We start from the raw sequence: 22,859 nt of genomic DNA, 5'->3' as shown, positions 1-22,859 counted from the left end.
ATAATAAACTATCATATAAGAACCTTAATACTGGCAAAAATTAAAATCTAATAACACTTAACACTTCAAGATAATATAGGGAAACAAACACTCTCATCGCTGCATTTGGAGATGTAAACTGCTTCAAAATTTTATAATACCTAGTAAAGTTGAAAATCCACACTCCTTATAGGCCAAGAATTCCACTTCTAGGTATCTATTCTAAAGGAACTTTTGAACATGTATATTGGAAGATCTATTTATATATGTTAATTGCAGCAATGCTTGTGTTAGCAAAATAAACTGAAACATAATTGTCCTAAACAGGGAACTGGATAGGTAGCATATGGAGTAGAATATTATAGCATGAATGAACTAGAGCTATATGTATCAATATCAGTAAATCTCATAAATAAAATACTGTTTTAAAAAGCAATTTGGAAAGAATATTTATCAAATAATTCCACTTTTTATAATCAATTTTTACAAGACAGTAATATATAAAACTATTTATGGATACGTGTGTATAGTAAAAGAATAAAAGCATGAAAGGAAATCAGGTACACCAACTTTAAGAGAGACAGAGGAAGAAAGGATTGTGAGCAGGAGGGTATAGGATTGTATCTGTAAAATTTTACCTCTTTTAAAGGAAATTTGAGAGAAATGCAACAAAGTGTTAAAACTGAATAGTGGGTATGGGTTTCGAGTATATTGTTTCCTGTTCTTTCCTATACAATGGGTATATTTCACATTTTAAAATTATGTAGACCATCTATGACAAACCCACAGCTAATATAATACTGAATGGGGAAAAGTTGAAAGGCATTCCCTCTGAGGAATGGAACAAGACAAGGATGCCCACTCTCACCACTCCTCTTCAACATAGTACTGGAAGTCCTAACCAGAGCAATCAGACAAAGAAAGAAATCAAGGGCATCCAAATCTGTAAAGAGGAAGTCAAACTGTCACTGTTTGCTGATGATATGATTGTTCACCTTGAAAACCCTAAAGACTCCTCCAGAAAGCCCCTAGAACTGATAAAAGAATTCGGCCGGGCGCGGTGGCTCACGCTTGTAATCCCAGCACTTTGGGAGGCCGAGGCAGGCGGATCACGAGGTCAGGAGATCCAGACCACAGTGAAACCCCGTCTCTACTAAAAATACAAAAAATTAGCCGGGCGTGGTGGCGGGCACCTGTAGTCCCAGCTACTCGGAGAGGCTGAGGCAGGAGAATGGCGTGAACCCAGGAGGCGGAGCTTGCAGTGAGCCGAGATTGCGCCACTGCACTCCAGCCTGGGCGACAGAGCGAGACTCCGTCTCAAAAAAAAAAAAAAAAAAAGAACTCAGCAAAGTTTCCAGATACAAGATTAATGTACACAAATCAGTAGCTCTTCTATACACCAACAGCGACCAAGCAGAGAATCAAATCAAGAACTCAACCCCTTTTACAATAACTGCAAAGAAAAAAAAAATCAGGAATATACCTAACCAAGGAGTCGAAAGATCTCTATAAGGAAAACTACAAAACACTGCTGAAAGAAATGATAGATGACACAAACAAATGAAAACATATCCCATGCTCATGAATGGATAGAATCAATACTGTGAAAATGCAATCTACAAATTCTGTGCCAAAAGCAATCTACAAATTCAATGCAGTCCCCATCAAAATACCACCGTCATTCTTCACAGAATTATAAAAAACAATTCTAAAATTCATATGGAACCAAACAGCCCACATAGCCAAAGCAAGACTAAGCAAAAAGAACAAATCTAGAGGCATCACACTACCTGATTTCAAACTATACTATAAGGCCATAGTCACCAAAATAGCATGGTACTGGTATAAAAATAGGCACATAGACCAATGGAACATAATAGAGAACTCAGAAATAAACCCTAATACTTAAAGCCAACTAATCTTCAACAAAGCAAACAAAAACATCAACTGGGGAAACGACACCCTATTCAACAAATGATGCTGGGATAATTGGCTAGCCACATGTAGGAGAATGAAACCGGATCCTCATCTCTCACCTTATACAAAAATCAACTCAACATGGATTAAAGACTTAAACCTAAGACCTGAAATTATAAAAATTCTGGATGATAACATTGAAAAAACCCTTCTAGATACTGGCTTAGGCAAGGATTTCATGACCAAGAACCCAAAAGCAAATGCAATAAAAACAAAGATAAATAGCTGGGACCTAATTAAACTAAAGAGCTTTTGCACACCAAAAGGAACAGTCAGTAGAGTACACAGACAACCTACAGAGTGGGAGAAGATCTTCACAATCTATACATCTGGCAAAGGACTAATATCCAGAATCTACAACAAACTCAAAGAAATCAGTAAGTAAGAAACAAACAATCCCATCGAAAAGTGGGCTAAGGACATGAATAGATGATTCTCAAAAGAAGATATGCAAATGGCCAACAAACACAAGAAAAAACGCTCAACGTCACTAATGATCAGGGAAATGCAAATCAAAACCACAATGCGATACCACCTTACTCCCGCAAGAATGGCCATAATCAAAAAATCAAATAACAGTAGTGTTGGCGTGGATGTGGTGAACAGGGAACACTTCTACACTGCTGGTGGTAATATAAACTAGTACGGCCACTATGGAAAACATTGTGGAGATTCCTTAAAGAACTAAGAATAGAACTATCATTTCATCCAGCAATCCCACTACTGGCGATCTACCCAGAGAAAAAGAAGTCGTTATTCGAAAAAGATGCTTGCACACGCATATTTATAGCAGCACAATTCACAATTGCAAAATCGTGGAACCAACCCAAATGCCCATCAGTCACTGAGTGGATAAAGAAACTGTGGTATATATACACTGGAATACCACTCAGCCATAAAAAGGAATGAATTAACAGCATTTGCAGTTATCTGGATGAGATTGGAGACTATTATTCTAAGTGAAGTAACTCAGGAATGGAAAATCAAACATGTTCTCTCTGATATGTGGGAGCTAAGCTATGAGGATGCAAGGCATAAGAATGATACAATGGACTTTGGGGACTTGGGGGGAAGAGTGGAAGGGAGGCGAGGGATAAAAGACTACAAATATGGCACAGTGTATACTGCTCGGGTGTTGGGTGCACTAAAATCTCACAAATCTCCGCCAAAGAACTTACTCATGTAACAAATGTCACCTGTACCCTAATAACTTATGGAAAAATACAATTAAATTAAATTTTAAAAATAAATAAAGTTCTGTAGAGAGAGTGATTATCTCACATTATGTGCTCAGGAAATGTTAGTTTCCCTTCCCCCTATACCAACATCTTAGTTATTCTTACATATTTGGTTATATATTTGTTAGAGATTATTACTAATGTCTCTTAAACCCAGAAGGATTTCTTTTCTCACATAAAAGAATTTGCAAGGGAGGTAGTAGAGGGCTGATATGACAACTTTATAACATTATCAGGGACCTAGGCATTTTTTTTTTTTTTTTTGAGACAGAGCCTCACTCTGTTGCCTAGGCTGGAGTGCAGTGGCGCAATCTCAGCTCGCTGCAACCTCCACCTCCCAGGTTCAAGTGATTCTCCTGCCTCAGCCTCCTGAGTAGCTGAGATTACAGGCGCACACCACCATGCCCAGCTAATTTTTGTATTTTTAGTAGAGACGGGGTTTCACCATGTTGGTAAGGCTGGTCTCGAACTCCTGACCTTGTGATCTGCCCACTTCGGCCTCCCAAAGTGCTCGGATTACAGGCGTGAGCCACCACACCCGGCGGGCATTTTCTGTCTTTCTGCTCTGATGGACTGGTTTTCCTCCTCAATGTCCACCATGGTCCAAAGATGACTGTTGGAACTCCATCCTTTGTATTTTAATTCTAAAAGCAGTAAGGAAGAAGGGTAGAATAAGGGCTTATGGCCCAGTCATTTCAGGAGGCTTCCCAGAAGTTCTACATAACACTTTAAATTATATCTTACTGACCAGAATCTAGTTACATGGATACATTTTGCTGAAAGGAAGGCCTAAAAACATAGTATTTTAACTGGGTACATTGCTCAAGATCTGTAACTAAGTAAAAAGAAGATATTTGATATTGGGCAGCAACTAGGAATCTATTTCAAAAACAAGAATCTAAAAGTTATTGGCTTCTAAATTTAGCATTATTTTCATTTTAACTGACATTTAGAGATTTGAAATCATGTGAGTCTGTACCAAGTTTGACTAAATATATTAACACACATGAGTGCTATCCTCAAATTCAGAAAGGTGTGAATTTTGAATGACTCTTTTATTGAATAAACAAAGTCATATTATATCTTTTTTCAGGGTGAAAAACATGCTCAAAATGTTAGTTTTTATTTTCAAATGCATGGGGAACAAAATGAAGTGCCTGGTAAGAAAATGAAGATGCATGTTGAGAATTTTCAGGTGAGTGATGTGTGTTGGTATTGTAATCTAAACTTTGAGTTATTGAATCTTTCTAACAAGATTGTGCCTATTTCAGGTGCATAGGTATGAAGGAGTGGACAAAAACAAATTTTGTGATCTCTGCAACATGATGTTTAGCTCTCCACTTATTGCTCAGTCTCACTATGTGGGAAAGGTCCATGCTAAAAAACTGAAGCAATTAATGGAGGAACATGATCAGGCATCTCCATCAGGATTTCAACCAGAGATGGGTAAGGTTCCATTCACCTCTTGATCTTCAATGCAGGATCTACCTATCATGTTTTGTCTAACTGTGCCATATCCTTTTTATTGGGGGAGACTTTCACCCCAGTTGAAATAACTTGATTATTATTCTTCTTCCCAGTTAATCTCTGTGTCTGTCTTTGTCATTTAATATGGAGATTTGAATTGCTAGTTGATTTTTAAGAAATGTTATGACCTCTCCTTTTCAGTTCACCAAATTCATACAAAAGCAAGTTATTTGCTATACTGCTATAAGGAAACAACAGTAAGCAGCTGGAGCTTTGTCAGTTTCTAATCAAATAATAAAATCTTCACTTTTTACTTCTTCCCCTTGGCATCTTTTTTGCGTTAGTATTTTCCAAAACATTATCTCACATGAGTGTTCAAATCAATGTCTTCACCATAATGTAGATATGTGTTTCCTACTAACTGTAGGCAAAAAAAAAGTTACTCTCTTTCTATTATGACAGCCTATTTCTTTCTTCCTATAAATATAAAGTACTACCAGCATCATCAGTTAGTTACTGAGTACTTATTTTATGTTAAATCCCGAAGATACAGGGAATTATAAAAACATTGCGTCTTTCCTTCTTCTGGTGATGTTGGGTCACCAGCACATATGAGAAAACTGACTCAAAGTTGCCCAAGATGACAGAGTATACCCTGGAAAACCCAACTTGTATTTTTATAAATGAATGTGCTAGAACAAGAAAAGATGATTAATCCTCTGTAGTAAATAATTTACCACGTTCTTTGTAGCTTCAACACTTTAAGACTAAGGCATGCCTGGCATGGAAAATTCACCAACATCAATTTTGAACTCATAGTATAATTTGAACTCATCAATTTTGAACTCATAGTCACCCAGCAAAGGCAATGCCACAAGATATGTTATTAAAACTTTTCTTAATAAATGAAGCCAGAATTGTTTTTTTTAATTTAGTCTCTAATTTTTATACATTTTTTCTGCCTGTCATTCCAAAGACAGACAGAATCAGTTTGCCCTAAAAGAAAAAACATCCTGTAAAAGCTTTATCTTCAGTCCCAAAATTTATCAACTTGGGCTCAGAGAGGAGGATAAATGAAAGAGCTATGAAATACTGGAATTGTAGGAACATGTATAGTTTTATAGTCTTAAACAACTACATAGATTTTATTCTGATGCAGACATCACAAATATAGAATGAATAGATGCTTTACTTTGTTACTCAAGAAAGACTAACTTAGAAGTTAGTATCATATGTTTTATCCTCACTAATTTTAAAGAATCATAAGATGGCTATCATATTTTCACTGATCTTTATATGAATATAATTAGGCAATGCCTAATACAGAATACTACTTCCTTCTCATATCAAACTTGGTGACAAATTCATATTCACATTTCCATTCTCACAGAAGGAAATTCTTTTTTACTTTAGACGCTTTATCCAGCAGCTGTCTGTTGAAAAAAAAAATCTGGGGAGTGGGTTTTTAGAGAATTATAAATTTCCCCAGTACTTTACAATAAATGCAGTTCTAATATCTGAAAATATGTTTATCACTTCTTATTACAACTATTTCAGCAGGAGTGCCTCTTACTACTTCTGCAGAGTCAACATTCCTGAAGCCCCTTCCTGTCAAGCCTCCTCCAGGTGGGATTAAAAATAAGACTATGCCTTCCTCTCCCAGCAGTGATTTGGGTTTGAATAATCTGAACAAATTTTGCAAGCTCTATCCTGCTTCTTTAATAGTCCAGTAATGACTCAACAACGTTACATTGGGGAAAAAAAAAACACAAAAGAAATGAAGCCAGGGAGATATTTGTAGACTAAATAAGAGAGAAATCTCTTCCAGCAAAATCAAATGCAAATGGTAAACATAAAATTATCCCAAAACTTTTTCATAGGAAGTTTGTATTTTATAAAACATACTAGCTTATTTACATACCATTTTACTCTTCTTGAGAGGTTGATAGTATTCATGGAATCATAGAATTTTATAAGGACTTACAAGTCCATCTAACTTGATCTATTCATTCTCTAGGAAATGAGAACCTGAATGGTTTAGATGACCCCTCTTAATTTTAGAATCAAATATAGGAATTCTCATGGTTTCATGTTATTTTAGGTAAATAAGGATCCTTAGGTATATACATAAGGAAGCATTTTAAATTAATATCATGTGGTTATATCATTTTTACTAAGTATGTTTTAAGTGTCTCTGGTGCTAGGCTAGTCATTCTTGGGAATACAGTTCCCTAAAGGAGCAAGCGTGTAAACTAGTTAGGTTAATAATACTTCATTGCAAGAGCCGACAGGCGCATTTTTGTGTACATATTTTTGGTAACTAGATGAGTGAAGCATAATGGTCCAGAAAAATCTTCATATATTTAGATAATTTTCAATGGATAGAAGTGGGAAGAAGAAAGGATGAACCAAAGGGCTTGGAGCTAAGAAAGAGTGGCAAGAATTCAGGCACAGTAAAGAGACTGATCCTGACTGGAATGATCCACTTGCTCTTCTAACCATATATTTTTTTTCATTTTTCCCCCCACAGGCACCTTCTCACTACTAGTGTATTTTATTCCCCTTTCATATTCTCTCTTCCACCCACTTCTTTTCCTCCACTCACTATTATTTTTCAGATCTTTCTTTACCTAGCCTTTCTCCTTCATGTGAAAATGTTCATTCTTCTCTCCTCCTTGAAGCTCTATTCTTTGTCATATGTAACTATGCTCTGGTTCTTCTCCTCTATTTCTGTTTCTTTTTTGTTTTCTCTATGGGCTCTTTTTTTATTCATTACCTAGATGTAGGTATTCCCATGGTTTCATCCTTGACCTTACTCTACAAACATGATTTCTATTTCCCTGGTTTCATTTCTCATCTGTATGCTTATGACCTTTCTGTCAAGCATTAGATTCACATATCCAAATGGCAGCTACTGCTTCACCTGGATGCCTCATAGCCATTTCAAATCCACCTAGTCATTCAAAGTAGAAACCCGCAGGTAACTATGAACCCCCAAACACCACCTTCTTCACTTCGTATATCTAATGAAGCACCAAGCTGTGACTCTTTTACCTCCTGAATACTACTCTCCCCTTCTCTCAAGCCCTGCCTTCCCACATTAGTTCAGGTCCTCAAGATCTTTCCTAGAGGTTTGCTACTCAGTGTATGGGTTGTGGATCAACACCATTGGCATCACCTGGGAATTCGTTAGAACAATGACTCTCAGGCCCCACTGCAGACCTACGGAATCAGAATCTGCATTTTAACAAGATCTGTAGGTGATTTGTACTAAATAAGTTTTGAGAAGTGATTGCCACAACTTCCTAACTACTCTTTCTGCCTCCAGTTTTGTTTCCACAAACCCACCCCCAATTTAACCACTAGAGTGTTTCACTTAAAGTGTAAGTATTTCCACGTCATTCCCTTCTTTAAAACCCTTCATTGTTCCTTCATCGTCTGAATATAAAATCTAACCTTCATAGCTCTCCACCATCTTGTTTCTGCCTGCCTTCTCCGGGCTTATCCCCTGCTACTTCCTGGCATGATCTATGTGGGTCAGTACCTGCAAACTACATATGGTTTCCAGAAACTATTATGCTGTTTTTTGTGTCTGTGCCCTCGTTCATGCTGCCACTTTGTCTGGAATATCCCTATAACACTTCCCCTGGCTAACTCCCACTCATTCAATTACTTCAAGGTTAATCTTAGGTGCTTCCTTAACCTGCATTTCTAAGTATCTCTCCATGTGTCTGTCTCCAATTAGAATGTAAGGTCTTTGAGGCAAGAGACTTCATCTAATTCATCTATATTTCCAGTGCTATAGATAGAAACTCGCACAGAAATAGGACCACTTCAATAGAGATTAGCTTAATATATGCATCAGATAACTATTAATTATCTTTATTTGTTGAGTGCTTATCCTGTTTTCTACTCTTTCGGGTTTCTACTTAGTGTGATTCAGCATATCCCAGAAAGTTACATAGAGATACGTGTTTTTATCTAGGATTATGAAGAATGTTGATTTAGGCAAGTGTAGAAATACAAGTGCTAGGGCTTCTGAAAGTAGGAGTGTATGTTCAGAGAAATGACAACTTTCACTTGTTAAGGTAATTTTCCTGTTGCTAGGTTGAGTGTATCTGAAATAAGGGGCTTCTAATTTTGTAGCATTAGGTAAATTTGAACTGAGTTAACTATGAGAAGTGTGTGCACTCCTGTCACTTCTAAATGGGGGGGGCCATTTTGGCACCCTGAAGTTTTAATGTTATTAGAATAAGGAAAGAAGGATTTTGGTGAAATTATCATCTAATGGTGGAGGAGAGGGGATGATCATCAGCATAATTTAATCCAGTCATTGGAATCACTTTACATTAGCCTCTGAAGCTAGAGCTCAACAGATTTTTCAACCCTACCTTGGCTCTTTCATTTTGAGAGCAGTAAACATTTGAACATTAAAAAATACCTGGATAATTTTAACTAGCTAATGAGAATTTCAAAGAACAGTAACAGCAGATGCCCTCATTACAAGTGAGCAAGTGGTAATAATTTAACATATGCCACCTTAACTGTTTCACTCATCACCCATTTTCTTCTGTCTGCCTTCCTCTCCATCTGCTATTGTTTATATATGTTTCTCCCATATCTAATCTTTCTCTTTTTCTTCATCATTCTCACTGCTTTCTTCATGTCCCTCATCCAGCTCAGATCTTATTAGCACAGGAATGGCTACCATAACGATATGGAACTAAAGTATGTATGTATTTTTTATTTATTGTATTTGTTTTGTTTATCTTACTAATTTTTGGCCCCATTATTGCACTCAGATGCCTCACCTTCACCTATAACTCAACATACCTAAAACGGAATTAATAATCTTCTCTACAATCAACTTGAATTTCCCAAGTTTTCTCTTTGCTAGTAGTTCCAATGTTTATTAGTCACCTACACTTGAATCTTTGAGGCTATCTTTGACTACTTAATTATCTATATTCTATCCATTAGCAAATCTTATCAAATCTTAGAACTATTTCTCCTTTCTGTAGCCATTCATTACATTTCTACTACCATCACCTCACACCTTAATGCTGTAACAACCTTCTGGAAAGCTTTACTTGTACCTCATTGTTATTCTCTCACTCCCTAGTAGCAGGATTTCAACCCTGGATCAGTTCCACCCTCTACATTTTCTACTTCTGCATAAAGCCTACTGAGTGATGCTGTGGAAAATTATAAAGTATAGAGATTGGGTATGTTTTCAGAGTCTTGGTACCTAACCTCTTTGGGCCTTTAGTCCTACTTAATCTGTTTCCTTTTCCTTCACTTTCCCCTTAGCAGCAATTTTAAACCTATATTCTTCAAGACTCTCTTCCTCTGCTCTACACTCCTTCTCTTCACACTTCTCAGACAAGCTCCTTTGTGATTTCATCAAGAAAAGTTTGGCCATCAGATGTGGATTACTACCAAGTATCTTGGTTTAACTAAATCCTCCTGTAACCCTGAGTTCTCCTTTAACTACTACATTCTCCCCTTCCCTTCTTAACCGTTATTTTTAAAATGTAGTCCACTCTTACTGTCTCCACTTATTATTTACTCAACTCACTGCTGTTATTTGCACTTATTCCCTCAGCCTTCACACCACCAATCTACCACCTCACTGTAACTAGTACTCACAGTGGCAAAGTGACTTCTAAATTTGTAAGTCCAATGAACATCTTTATTTAGCTCCTTTGACATCACTCTCTCCTGTTCATTCTTATAATTCGCTGTCCTTTGCTTTGGTGGACTTTTCATAGGCTCGTCGTTCTCTACCATCTTTCTTTAAAGAATGGCATTCTCCAGGGTTTTATCAGTATGTTGCTATTCCTGTGCCCACCCATACATTACCTTCAGGAGATTCCATCCACTCTGATTATTTTGACTATCCACCCCCATGTTCTGACATCTCCAAAATCTCTCTGACCTATCTTCTGCCTTTCATACTCCTGTATATAACTGCCTGTTGGACACCTTTACATGAAAGTTTTGTAGATATCTTAGACTCTGTGTTCAGACTTACACTATTCACCATTGCCTACTCTCCCACCCATTAAAACAACACATACATCTGAAGTTCCAATTTCAGTTAATGGGATCACCACCCACCCACTTACCAAATTAGGTTTCTGGGAATTATTTTAGACTTTAGATTCTTTCCTCTCCCCAATCCGTCATATTCATTCTGTCGCTAACTTTTGCCAGTTTTAAAGTTAAATGTTATACCAATCTCCTTGCTTCTTTCTACCCCTACTGAGACCCATCTAGTCCATGTCCTCATCGTGTCTTGCCTGATCTCCTTACTTCTAGGCTTACTTTTCTTTAATTAACCCTTTGTATTGCAGCCACAGAAGAGACTCATCTAAAACACACAATTGACCAACCATATCACTTAATACATAAACCACTTCGAGGTTTCCCAAAGCACAGAATAAAAAATTTAGGCTCCTTAGCATAACATATAAGTCTTTCTTTGATCTGACCCATTTTGCCTCTTCCCATCTCTTTCCCTTATGTTTTACTCTACAACAATTCCAAATTTTAAGAAGTTCCTGTAAGCACTTCTATGCTTTTTTCATGAATTTTTGTACCTAAAACACTCTTCTCAACTCTTTTCAGGTTAACTATTCATCATCCCTCCAAGTTTAGCTAAGACATTATCTCTTCCAGTAGCCTTTTTCAGACCCCTGTATTATGCTAAGTGCCCCTGCTTCTTTGTGCTCGCATACCTCTTAAACATACCTCTCTTACTTTTACCAAGTGAGACTGAAATTTTTTGTTCATGTGTCTTTCTCACACTGGATTTGTGAACAACTTGGCTGTTTCATTCATCTTGTATCCCTGGCATTTAACCTGATGCTTGGTGCCACATAGGTATTCAGTGTTTGTTAAACCGATTATTTGGATTCAACACATTGTGCTCATTTCTGTCTCTGCCATACTTGATATTATTTTCATCCCCTGGAATGCCCTTACCTGCGTTCTTACAAATTCAAATCTTTTCTGTCCTCAAAGATCCATCACAATTTCTCTTACTGTTCTAGTTCTTTGTGTTCTCCCCTTTCTCTGATTTCTCATAGGCTTTACTGTTCATTGACAATTGATACAATTATAGCCCCTCAAGGGAATTAGCTTCTCTGAGACAAAGGATTATATTTTATTCTGCAGTATCCTTCTTAGTGCTTTATATGGTAATGAGGACATAATTTTTTCTCAATTCATATTTGCAAATTGTTTATTGAGAGTCAGTGTTGTATAGAGGGATAAACATAGATTTGGAGATATACTGATAGTCACTTGCCAAGTTGCACCACAGATTCCTCTGGTATAAAATGAAAATAATGTGACTCTACAGGATTGAATAATAATTAACTGAAGTAGTATATATAGAACCCATCACAGAATAGGTTTGTAACAAATGTTAGGTTTGTAAAAATGTTTTGTCCTGTCATAATTTTAAAATAGGTAAATTGGACATTTTCTATTTTTCTTTATAACATAAATCCAATATTCACATGCAGTTTTTTTCCAACTTTTATTTTACTTTCATGGGTGCATGTGCAGATGTGAAGGTTTGTTATATAAATAAATGCGTGCCATGGTGGTTTTGCTGCACAGATCATCCCATCACCTAGGTATTAAGCCCAGCGTCCATTAGCAATTCTTCCTGACAGCTGCAGTTTTGATTATGTGCAGCTCTCAATTGGCTTTTCCCCGTCTAAGATGTTAGACCAGTGGTTCTCAGCCTTGACTAATTAGAATCATGTGAGGAGCTTTTAGAACTCCCATTGCTCAGGCCATCCCTCCAATCAATTAAATTACCATCTCTGGGACTTACACATTCACGTTTTGTTTTCTCTTTTTTAAGTCCCTAAGTGATTTTTATATTGAACCAAGATTGAAAATAGTGTTAGACATGCACTTTCCCAATTTGTGCTTTGAAAACAAAGACCTTAGTTCAGAGACTTATGAGATAGGGTTATGATTAGGGGAAGAGTAGGCCCCACAAGTTTTAGGTTAGTGAAGATTCTGAAAGGTACAAGCTGTAAAGGAGCCTGAGTTTCTGGGTGAACTCAGAAACAAGGAATCCTAGAAGGGCTGAGAGCAGAACAGCCAACAACAGAACAGAACCTCAGAATAGTCTCTGAAATAAAAGAGTGGAGAGTATAAGAAACAGAATGGAGGCAGGCGCCAGGAGGATTCAATCAGGAATTCTGACCTTGGGGCCATAAATAGGTTTCATATCTTCACAGAAAGGGTTTACACAACTTTTATATATCATTTTCTGAGATGTCTGAATCCTAGAAAAAGATAAAGAACATCAGTATGTGAAAAAGCCAAGGGCTAAGGTAATGGTAATCAGACTACAGTTCTAGAAATGCCTCTGAATCTTTAATACATGACTGGCAGCTCTTCTAAACTTCTATGTTACCTCTATTAGAATATTATTTCTGATGTAGTTTGTGTAGAAACAAACCAGGAACGGAGGAGAACACTGTATACAGTATACTTTATAAGCACTAAATAAATATGTAAAAACTCTGAAATATAATCTGAGTTTATAGTCATAATGAAGATTATTGGCTCAATAATCTAGGGTAGAGGTGTCCAATCTTTTGGCTTCCATGGGCCACATTGGAAGAAGAATTATCTTGGGCCACACATAAAATACACTAACACTAACAATAACTGATGAGTTTAAAAAATCACATGAAAATCTCATAATGTTTTAAGAACGTTTGTGAATTTGTGTTGAGTCACATTCAAAGGCGCCCTGTGCCACATGTGGCCTGTGGGCTCCAAGTTGGACAAGGTTGATCTAGGGCAAGTGCTCAACAGTGGCTGCACAGTTAAATCATTTGTAAAGCTTTCAAAAAGTAAGGGTGCCTAATTCCACTCCTAGAGATTCTGATTTAATTGGTCTGATATGGAGCTGTAACATCAATATTTTTAAATTTTTCCATATGATTCTAATGTGTAACCAGCATTGAGAACCACTAATCCCGAGGAAACCAGGACTCCTGCTTATCTTGCACAACTTGGGTACCCTCAAAATATATGGTATTGGCAAAGTTAATCTGAGCCTAAGTTCCAGCACCTGTAAAAGATGGTAAGAATTTCCTAAAAGAGGTTGTTGTGAATATGTACTCTCCTGGGCTTAGTCCTTAGCTTTGCAAGAAGTCCAAAATCTTCAAGATGATCAGCCTCCAATCAGGGACTCACTAACCACAAACAAACTTGAAAGTGGCTGATAAATAACTAACTGGAAAGATGTTACTTTAATATGTTTCTCACAAAGCCTGTGATTATCATTTGCCATATTTGTGATCATCAAAATTTCTTGTCCCTGCGCCAGAAACATTGAATCATGTTCTCCAGGGGAGAGCCTGGGAATCTATATTTTTAACTGACACCCCAGTTGATTTTTATCAGAGAAGTCTGGGGAACATTGTACTTTAAGTTATTGTATTGCCATTCTGGTATTTATTTATGGTAAGAGGAGATACATATTTCCATTTCCTAGTTTTTCTTGATGTCTGTCATCCAGGGTATCCTTTTCTTGGTATCAAAGAATATGGAAAACCAATTATAATCAGAAAGTGACTTAGTATGCATGAAATTAGAGCATAGAAAAGGATAGTTTTGAGGGAATATTTCATTCAGATTTTGACATAACCTGCTGAGTTTTCCTGGGCCCACAATAGCCAGTAGTGTGCAGCCTCATGTTCTTCAGAGTCAGCATCTTTTCCTTCCCCTTGCAAGCAGTCTCCTGTTTCTATGAATAGTCTTTGCTCAGACAAGGCCAATATACTTGATAATAATTAATTTAGCTTCTTTTAAATGATTAGGTCACTTTTTGGTTTAAAAGAAGATTACGGTGGTTGTCCCTAAAATCTTTGCAGGTACCAATTTCTTTCCTCCTCCCTAGGGTCAGAATGATTTTATATTTGGCTTATGAAATGTATTAATTTGCTTCTTCTGATCAAAGATAAAGTGGAAGGGTGATGAGATTTTTAAAAAAATTAATGTATCCCTTGCTTCTAATTCTACCTACAAAGCAGAATAGTGTTCTAGTTACTATATAGTTCCTAGTGTATAGCTTTTGACTCTTGAAGTGGTAACTAGTAGTTTTGTTTTAGAATTTTGCTTTCAGCTTTTATCCTGAGAGTGGGGCTCACTGAACCTCTCTCCTTTCTAAAATCTGTGGAAATTACTTTTGGTAACTAAGGCACTGCAGTGATCTCAGGTAAGAGAGTAAAAAATTTGCCTTTATTTGTTTTTAGTGTTTTGGGACGTTTCAGGTTTTGGTTGGGTGGAAACAGAGTTGGGGCAAACAAAAAGAGGCTGGTTAAGAGATTCAGAGGCAAAGGTTGGTTGGCCATGCTAAATTTCAGGTGCCTGTTGCACCTCCATGTAGCAACAGTAAGTAGACAGATAGCAGATTCTTAGGGAAGAAGTTAAGCTAGAGAAGCAGTGTGGTGTGGTGTAAAGAATTCTGGGCATTCAATTAAGAGGCGTGGGCTCTGAGAGGCTAACACTACTACTAACTTGCTCTGTGACTTTGACCAAGTCATTTGACCTCTCTGGGCCCCATCTTTATTGGAAAATGTCAAGTAGATGGTCTCTAATAAATTCTTGTCCAGTTCTAACATTATGTGATTCTAAATGTATTTATACTGACCTTCTTAACTTGAACTCTTTGTTTTTTCAGCATTTAGTATGAGAACCTATGTTTGCCATATTTGTAGTATTGCTTTTACATCTTTAGATATGTTCCGGTCCCACATGCAAGGAAGTGAACATCAAATTAAGTAAGTATTTTTGCCAAAATTTTCCTATGATGCCAAAGACCAGAGCTTCTAGTCAAGCACTCTTTGATGTATTTTACAAACTTCTTAGGCATTCATGTCCCTATGAGTTAAACCTGGGTATGGTTGGCAATATTTGTAACATATTGCATACTAGTGTCCCTCAGGGAGTTCTAGTTTTAGTTCTAGTAATGATAGTTTACTGGCAAACCTGGCTAACTGGCACCCCTCCTGACTAGAGAGCAGTGTTCTTTGGAGAGATGCTGAAGGATCACTCTCACACTAACCACACAAATGCAGAGAATTTCTGGAAGGTTGGCTTGGTTCCAGGGATTCAGTGACCCAGTCACCATTTTTCCAGTGATGTATAGTGGTTAAGAACAGAGGTCTTTTTTTTTTATATATATACTTTAGGTTTTAGGGTACATGTGCACAATGTGCAGGTTTGTTACATATGTATCCATGTGCCGTGTTGGTTTGCTGCACCCATTAACTCGTCATTTAGCATTAGGTATATCTCCTAATGCTGTCCCTCCCCCCTCCCCCTACCCCACAACAGTCCCCGGAGTGTGATGTTCCCCTTCCTGTGTCCATGAGGTCGCATTGTTCAATTCCCACCTATGAGTGAGAACATGCGGTGTTTGGTTTTTTGTCCTTGCGATACTTTACTGAGAATGATGTTTTCCAGTTTCATCCATGTCCCTACAAAGGACATGAACTCATCTTTTTTTATGGCTGCATAGTATTCCATGGTGTATATGTGCCACATTTTCTTAATCCGGTCTATCGTTGTTGGACATTTGGGTTGGTTCCAAGTCTTTGCTATTGTGAATAGTGCCGCAACAAACATACGTGTGCATGTGTCTTTATAGCAGCATGATTTATAGTCCTTTGGGTATATACCCAGTAATGGGATGGCTGGGTCAAATGGTATTTCTCGTTCTAGATCCCTGAGGAATCGCCACACTGACTTCCACAATGGTTGAACTAGTTTACAGTCCCACCAACAGTGTAAAAGTGTTCCTATTTCTCCACATCCTCTCCAGCACCTGTTGTTTCCTGACTTTTTAATGATGGCCATTCTAACTGGTGTGAGATGGTATCTCACTGTGGTTTTGATTTGCATTTCTCTGATGGCCAGTGATGATGAGCATTTTTTCATGTGTTTTTTGGCTGCATAAATGTCTTCTTTTGAGAAGTGTCTGTTCATGTCCTCTGCCCACTTTTTGATGGGGTTGTTTGTTTTTTTCTTGTGAATTTGTTTGAGTTCATTGTAGATTCTGGATATTAGCCCTTTGTCAGATGAGTAGGTTGCAAAAATTTTCTCCCATTCTGTAGGTTGCCTGTTCACTCTGATGGTAGTTTCTTTTGCTGTGCAGAAGCTCTTTAGTTTAATGAGATCCCATTTGTCAATTTTGGCTTTTGTTGCCATTGCTTTTGGTGTTTTAGACATGAAGTCCTTGCCCACGCCTATGTCCTGAATCGTATTGCCTAGGCTTTCTTCTAGGGTTTTTATGGTTTTAGGTCTAAGATGTAAGTCTTTAATCCATCTTGAATTAATTTTTGTATAAGGTGTAAGGAAAGGATCCAGTTTCAGCTTTCTACATATGGCTAGCCAGTTTTCCCAGCACCATTTATTAAATAGGGAATCCTTTCCCCATTGCTTGTTTTTGTCAGGTTTGTCAAAGATCAGATAGTTGTAGATATGCGGCATTATTCCTGAGGGCTCTGTTCTGTTCCATTGATCTATGTCTCTGTTGTGGTACCAGTACCATGCTGTTTTGGTTACTGTAGCCTTGTAGTATAGTTTGAAGTCAGGTAGCGTGATGCCTCCAGCTTTGTTGTTTTGGCTTAGGATTGACTTGGCGATGCGGGCTCTTTTTTGGTTCCATATGAACTTTAAAGTAGTTTTTTCCAATTCTGTGAAGAAAGTCATTGGTAGCTTGATGGGGATGGCATTGAATGTATAAATTACCTTGGGCAGTATGGCCATTTTCACGATATTGATTCTTCCAACCCATGAGCATGGAATGTTCTTCCATTTGTTTGTATCCTCTTTGATTTCATTGAGCAGTGGTTTGTAGTTCTCCTTGAAGAGGTCCTTCACATCCCTTGTAAGTTGGATTCCTAGGTATTTTATTCTCTTTGAAGCAATTGTGAATGGGAGTTCACTCATGATTTGGCTCTAAGAACAGAGGTCTTGCTATTAGATGGACCTGGATTCGAATACCAGATCCATTTTTCTACCAAGTGTGTAACTTTGGTCAGTTCTTATATAAGATTGTTATGATGAAATATAGTATGTGTAAGGTGCCTGCCCTGGCACATAGTAGGAGTTCAATAAATATTTAGTCCATTTTATTCTGTTATTTCAAGGAGAGGAGAATTGAATGGACAGTTGCAGATTGGGTAGTTCAGGTAGCAGAGGGTATTTGACTATTTATCTTTGTATTGATGTTTTTAAAGTCAAGACATAGAGCCAGGCCTGGTGGCTTATGCCTGTAATCCCAGCACTGTGGGAGGAAGAGCCAAGGAGTTTGAGGTCAAGCCTGGGCAACATAGTGAGACCTTATCTCTACCCAAGAAAAAAGAAAAATTAGCCAGGTTTAGTGGCATGTACCCATGGTCACAGCTACTTGGGTAGCTAAGGTAGGAGGATCGCTTGAGTCCAGGGTGTTGAGGCTGCAGTGAACCATGATCACACCACTGCACTCTAACCTGGGCAACAGAGTGAGACCCTGTCTCAAGAAAATAAATAAAATAAAGTGAATAAAATAAAATCAAGACATATTCTTTCTGTTACATTGTTTTATTCTAGTACAAAATATTTCTATTATTTGTATCTGAATACTTAGAAGCTAAATAGTCTGACTTACCCCATTAACCTACATTTACATTCCTTTTTTTCAGAGATGAGTTCTTGCTCTCTGGCCCAGGGTGGAGTCCAGTGGCTATTCACAGGTTCCATCATAGTGCAGTACAGCCTCAAACTCCTGGGCTCAAGAGATCCTCCTGCTTCAGCCTCAGTAGCTGGGAGTACAGGCACACACACCACAACTGGCTAGATTTATAATTTAGATTTTTAATAATCTCAAGATTACAGAATAAACACCTACCACATTTATAAGATGAATATAAGGAACTAATGAAAACTTTAAAAATGATATGACATTCAAATTAGAGCATCTGTCAGGAAATTAAATATTATTAGTCCCTACCCATACATTCCAACATGCCTTAACATTTTTAGTGCTACAACAACATCAGATATATCTGCTACTTTGTACCCGTCTTCCCTTTCATCCCAGGCCAGAGGAAATTTCCTTTTCTTTTTTGCATAAAAATTGTGAGGTGCCTGGGAGATATATCATTGTCCATACTCCTTTTTGGGGGGCATAAAAAGTCATGATTTATGGCTTTATAATGAGGTAGGTTCTCACTGTCCATGCTGCTTTTTTGGCATAAAAATTCACAATTTATAGCTTTTATAATGAAGTAGGTTTTTAAAATTTGTTTGGGTATTTGTTGTTTTTGTTTTTTCAGACTAATGCTTTTCTTAAGAACAAAGAAAATATTTAGAATAAAATAATCTAATAACAAAAATTTTCTACTGTCTTCTTTACAGAGAATCCATTGTTATCAATCTGGTGAAGAATTCAAGGAAGACACAAGACTCTTACCAAAATGAGTGTGCAGATTACATCAATGTGCAGAAAGCCAGAGGACTAGAGCCCAAGACTTGTTTCAGAAAGATGGAAGAGAGTTCTTTGGAAACCCGCAGATACAGAGAAGTGGTCGATTCCAGACCCAGACATAGAATGTTTGAACAAAGACTCCCATTTGAGACTTTCCGAACATACCCAGCACCATACAATATTTCACAAGCAATGGAAAAGCAGTTACCTCATTCAAAGAAGACATATGACTCTTTCCAAGATGAACTTGAAGATTACATCAAAGTACAGAAAGCCAGAGGACTAGATCCAAAGACTTGTTTCAGAAAGATGAGAGAGAACTCTGTGGATACTCGTGGGTACAGAGAAATGGTTGATTCTGGACCCAGATCAAGAATGTGTGAGCAAAGATTTTCACATGAGGCCTCCCAGACCTACCAACGACCATACCATATTTCACCAGTGGAAAGCCAGTTACCTCAGTGGTTACCAACCCATTCAAAGAGGACATATGATTCTTTCCAAGATGAACTTGAAGATTACATAAAAGTGCAGAAAGCCAGAGGACTAGAGCCAAAAACTTGTTTCAGAAAGATAGGAGATAGCTCTGTAGAAACACACAAGAACAGAGAAATGGTTGATGTCAGACCCAAACATAGAATGTTGGAGCAAAAGCTCCCATGTGAGACTTTCCAGACCTATTCAGGATCATATAGTATTTCACAAGTAGTGGAAAACCAGTTACCTCATTGCTTACCAGCTCATGATAGCAAACAGAGACTAGATTCTATTAGCTACTGTCAACTCACCAGAGACTGTTTCCCAGAAAAACCAGTACCCTTGAGCCTTAATCAGCAAGAAAATAACTCTGGCTCATACAGTGTAGAATCTGAAGTTTACAAGCACCTCTCCTCAGAAAACAATACTACTGACCATCAAGCAGGTCATAAACGGAAACATCAGAAGAGAAAACGACACCTAGAAGAAGGCAAAGAAAGGCCAGAGAAAGAGCAGTCCAAGCATAAAAGGAAAAAGAGCTATGAAGATACAGATTTAGACAAAGACAAGAACATCGGACAAAGGAAAAGAGAGGAGGATAGAGTCAGGGTAAGTTCAGGAAAGCTTAAGCATCGGAAAAAGAAAAAAAGCCATGATGTACCCTCCGAGAAAGAAGAACGTAAGCACAGGAAAGAGAAAAAGAAATCTGTTGAAGAAAGGACAGAAGAGGAAATGCTTTGGGATGAGTCTATTCTTGGATTTTGAATGTTTAGTTTTGTTTACCCAAGGTTGAATTGAAAAAAAAAAAAACAGTCAATATGGATTTAGAAAAAGACAGGAACATCTGATGAAGAAAAGGAGAGGTAGATACAGTCAGTGTCACTTCAGGACACTTAGGGTTTTTTTGTATAAAAATTTTAATTGAATTAAAAGAAGGAAAAAAAAAGCCCAAACTTAACCTCTGAGAAAGAACATAAGAACTCAAGGAGAACATAAGAGAAAAGGAAACCTGTTAAAGAAAAGACAAGAATCTGTGTTTTGGAATGAGTCTATTCTTGGGTATTGAACTTTTAGTTTTGTTTGCCCAAGGATTAATTGAGGAAATCAGCTAAGAAAATGGACTTAGACAAAAGCAAGAGGATCAGATGAAGAAAAGGAGAGGTAGATAACAGTCAGTGTCACTTTAGGAAAGCTATTTAAAAAAAACTTGAAATTTAATTGAAAGAAGAAACAACAACAAAAAAGCCTAAACCTAGCCTCTGAACAACACTAACATGAGAATTCAAGAACTTAAAAGGAAACCTACTCAAGAAAAGACAGAAGAGACAGTGATTTGGGATGAGTCTACTCTAGGATTTTCAACTTTTCAGTTTTGTTCCTTCAAAGTTGAAGGAATAAAAGTTTGGTCTTATAAAATTCATGTTATTGGAATTTTTCTAGGTGGATGGCTACTTTAGTCTCTAAAAAAGCCAAGTGAAGTAAAAGTATTCAATATGCCTTTTCCTCAAGTTACTTTCCTTCATTTTCTTAAAAAAGAAAAAAAATTATTAAATGTTTCTCACATATCTTACATATAATGTAATTTCCCTAAATGAAGTTGTGTCTACTTCTGCTCATCAAATTGCTGTGATAGTGAATTATTTATTCATGGGAGATAATTTATTTTAAAGGACAGAATTACCAAGCATTACAAAATCAATTCTTTGCTTGGTTTTGTGTTAGTGTTGGTGGTATTTTATTGTTGTTTTTCTGTGTTTATGTGTCTCAGCTTTCTCCAAGGAATATGTATGAAATAACTTAAACTGATTTTTTCTTTGTTAAATCTAATTTGCAGTGTATTTTTGCATTTTCTAGTTCTGAAAGTGGAAAATGAAACAGTCTATAATAAACTTAGATGATATATAGTTTTAAAAAGCTCTCAAAAAGTACTGATATAAAAAGTCAGTCTATATTCTGGAAATGTTTATATTAAAGTGTTTTAATTTCTACATATTGTTTTATGCAAATGATCATTTCCCATCCAAAATTATTATTTTGGGAGTTGGAGGGGCAATAATTAAACAGTTGGCACTTAATACCTCTGGGGAGATCACACTGTGAAGTTGTAATAATTTTATATTTTCTGCATCTTATCTCACAGAGGCTGATATTGAATCTCAAACTCAGTTTAAGGTTAGGAAAATATGACCAATTAAATGCTTGAAACCGAAGAAGGAAGAATGGGTAAGTGGCAGAGGACCAGAAGGTGTTACCTTTGAATTGTTTGATTTTGACAGATTTTTTACACTGGTGCTCCCTTTATTTATGAGCAGTACCTCTAAGTATTTGAGGATCACAATTGGATAGTACAAAGTGTAATGGCCTGTGAATCTAAATTCCAGGATTCTGGTCTCAGTTGCACCATCAAGTCGTTCTGTGACCTTGTGAGAATACCATTAGAATCCAACTTGGAATCACTAGGAATATGAAAAATAGGCTTTGTGTTCTCTTCATGTGTTAATCCTATCAAAAAATAAATTTATGCTTCACACAGTGGCTCATGCCTGTAATCCCAGCACTTTGGGTGGCTGGGGCAGGAGAATCACTTGAGTCCAGGAGTTCAAGAACTGCCTGGGCAACATAGTGAGATCCTGTCTGTATTTTTTAAAGATAACAAAATAAATTTAGATGGTGACATATCTACATTTAGGCAAGGCATTTAATAGGTGACATGTCTGCATTTGGGCAAGGCATTTAATAGATGTTTTTGTTCTTTGCAATTTAAATAAAATAGTAAATGTGAGCTGAAGCATAATATGATTGATTGGGTTTATACCTAGTTAAATAAATAGTCCTAAATGGAATTAGATGCTTCCCAAATCCACTTTTCTTCCATGAGACTGTTGTAAGATTATTTTATGCTACAATATCATCCCCCCTTTTAAATACATTTGGTGTATTGGTGAAAGGAGAGGGGAAAGAAGAGCTGGAGTAGAATACGTAGACTGCGAATCACCAAGCACAAAATGGCCAGTTATCTTTTTTAAGCACACCAAGAACTGCAGCACCTTTTCACAAAGTGCAAGATAAGATGAATTGAATTGCCAGCATCTGTTAAATTGACGAATTCTTTCATAGAAGCTTGTGTTTAAAGTTGGAGAGGACTGAAAACTATATATTATAAAAATATTTCCTAAGATACAAAATTACTCTCATCTTTTAAAAAT

The 22,859-nt window shown here is 37.1% G+C and overlaps 1 protein-coding gene across 3 annotated transcripts in view; it reads left to right on the top strand.

The window, feature by feature from the left end:
- Positions 1 to 21,641, top strand: part of ZMAT1 (zinc finger matrin-type 1) — a 49,511-nt gene extending 27,870 nt beyond the window's left edge. The window contains exons 3-7 of one of the 3 annotated variants that reach the window (XM_032757311.2): positions 4,288 to 4,389; positions 4,466 to 4,640; positions 6,222 to 6,287; positions 15,385 to 15,484; positions 19,107 to 21,641. In XM_032757311.2, the coding sequence (XP_032613202.1) occupies positions 4,288 to 4,389; positions 4,466 to 4,640; positions 6,222 to 6,287; positions 15,385 to 15,484; positions 19,107 to 20,418 (1,755 nt within the window). In that variant the 3' untranslated portion in view covers positions 20,419 to 21,641. Of the gene's footprint in view, positions 1 to 4,287; positions 4,390 to 4,465; positions 4,641 to 6,218; positions 6,288 to 13,791; positions 14,920 to 15,384; positions 15,485 to 19,106 lie in introns of those variants that run through there. The other 2 variants (XM_032757310.2, XM_032757312.2) reach the window with 2 other exon arrangements.
- Positions 21,642 to 22,859: the final 1,218 nt, after the last annotated feature.

Source organism: Hylobates moloch, unplaced genomic scaffold (genome assembly GCF_009828535.3).
Source record: "Hylobates moloch isolate HMO894 unplaced genomic scaffold, HMol_V3 SCAFFOLD_7, whole genome shotgun sequence".
NCBI classification, from domain to species: domain Eukaryota; kingdom Metazoa; phylum Chordata; class Mammalia; order Primates; family Hylobatidae; genus Hylobates; species Hylobates moloch.
This window is presented reverse-complemented; position numbering and strand designations above follow the sequence as displayed.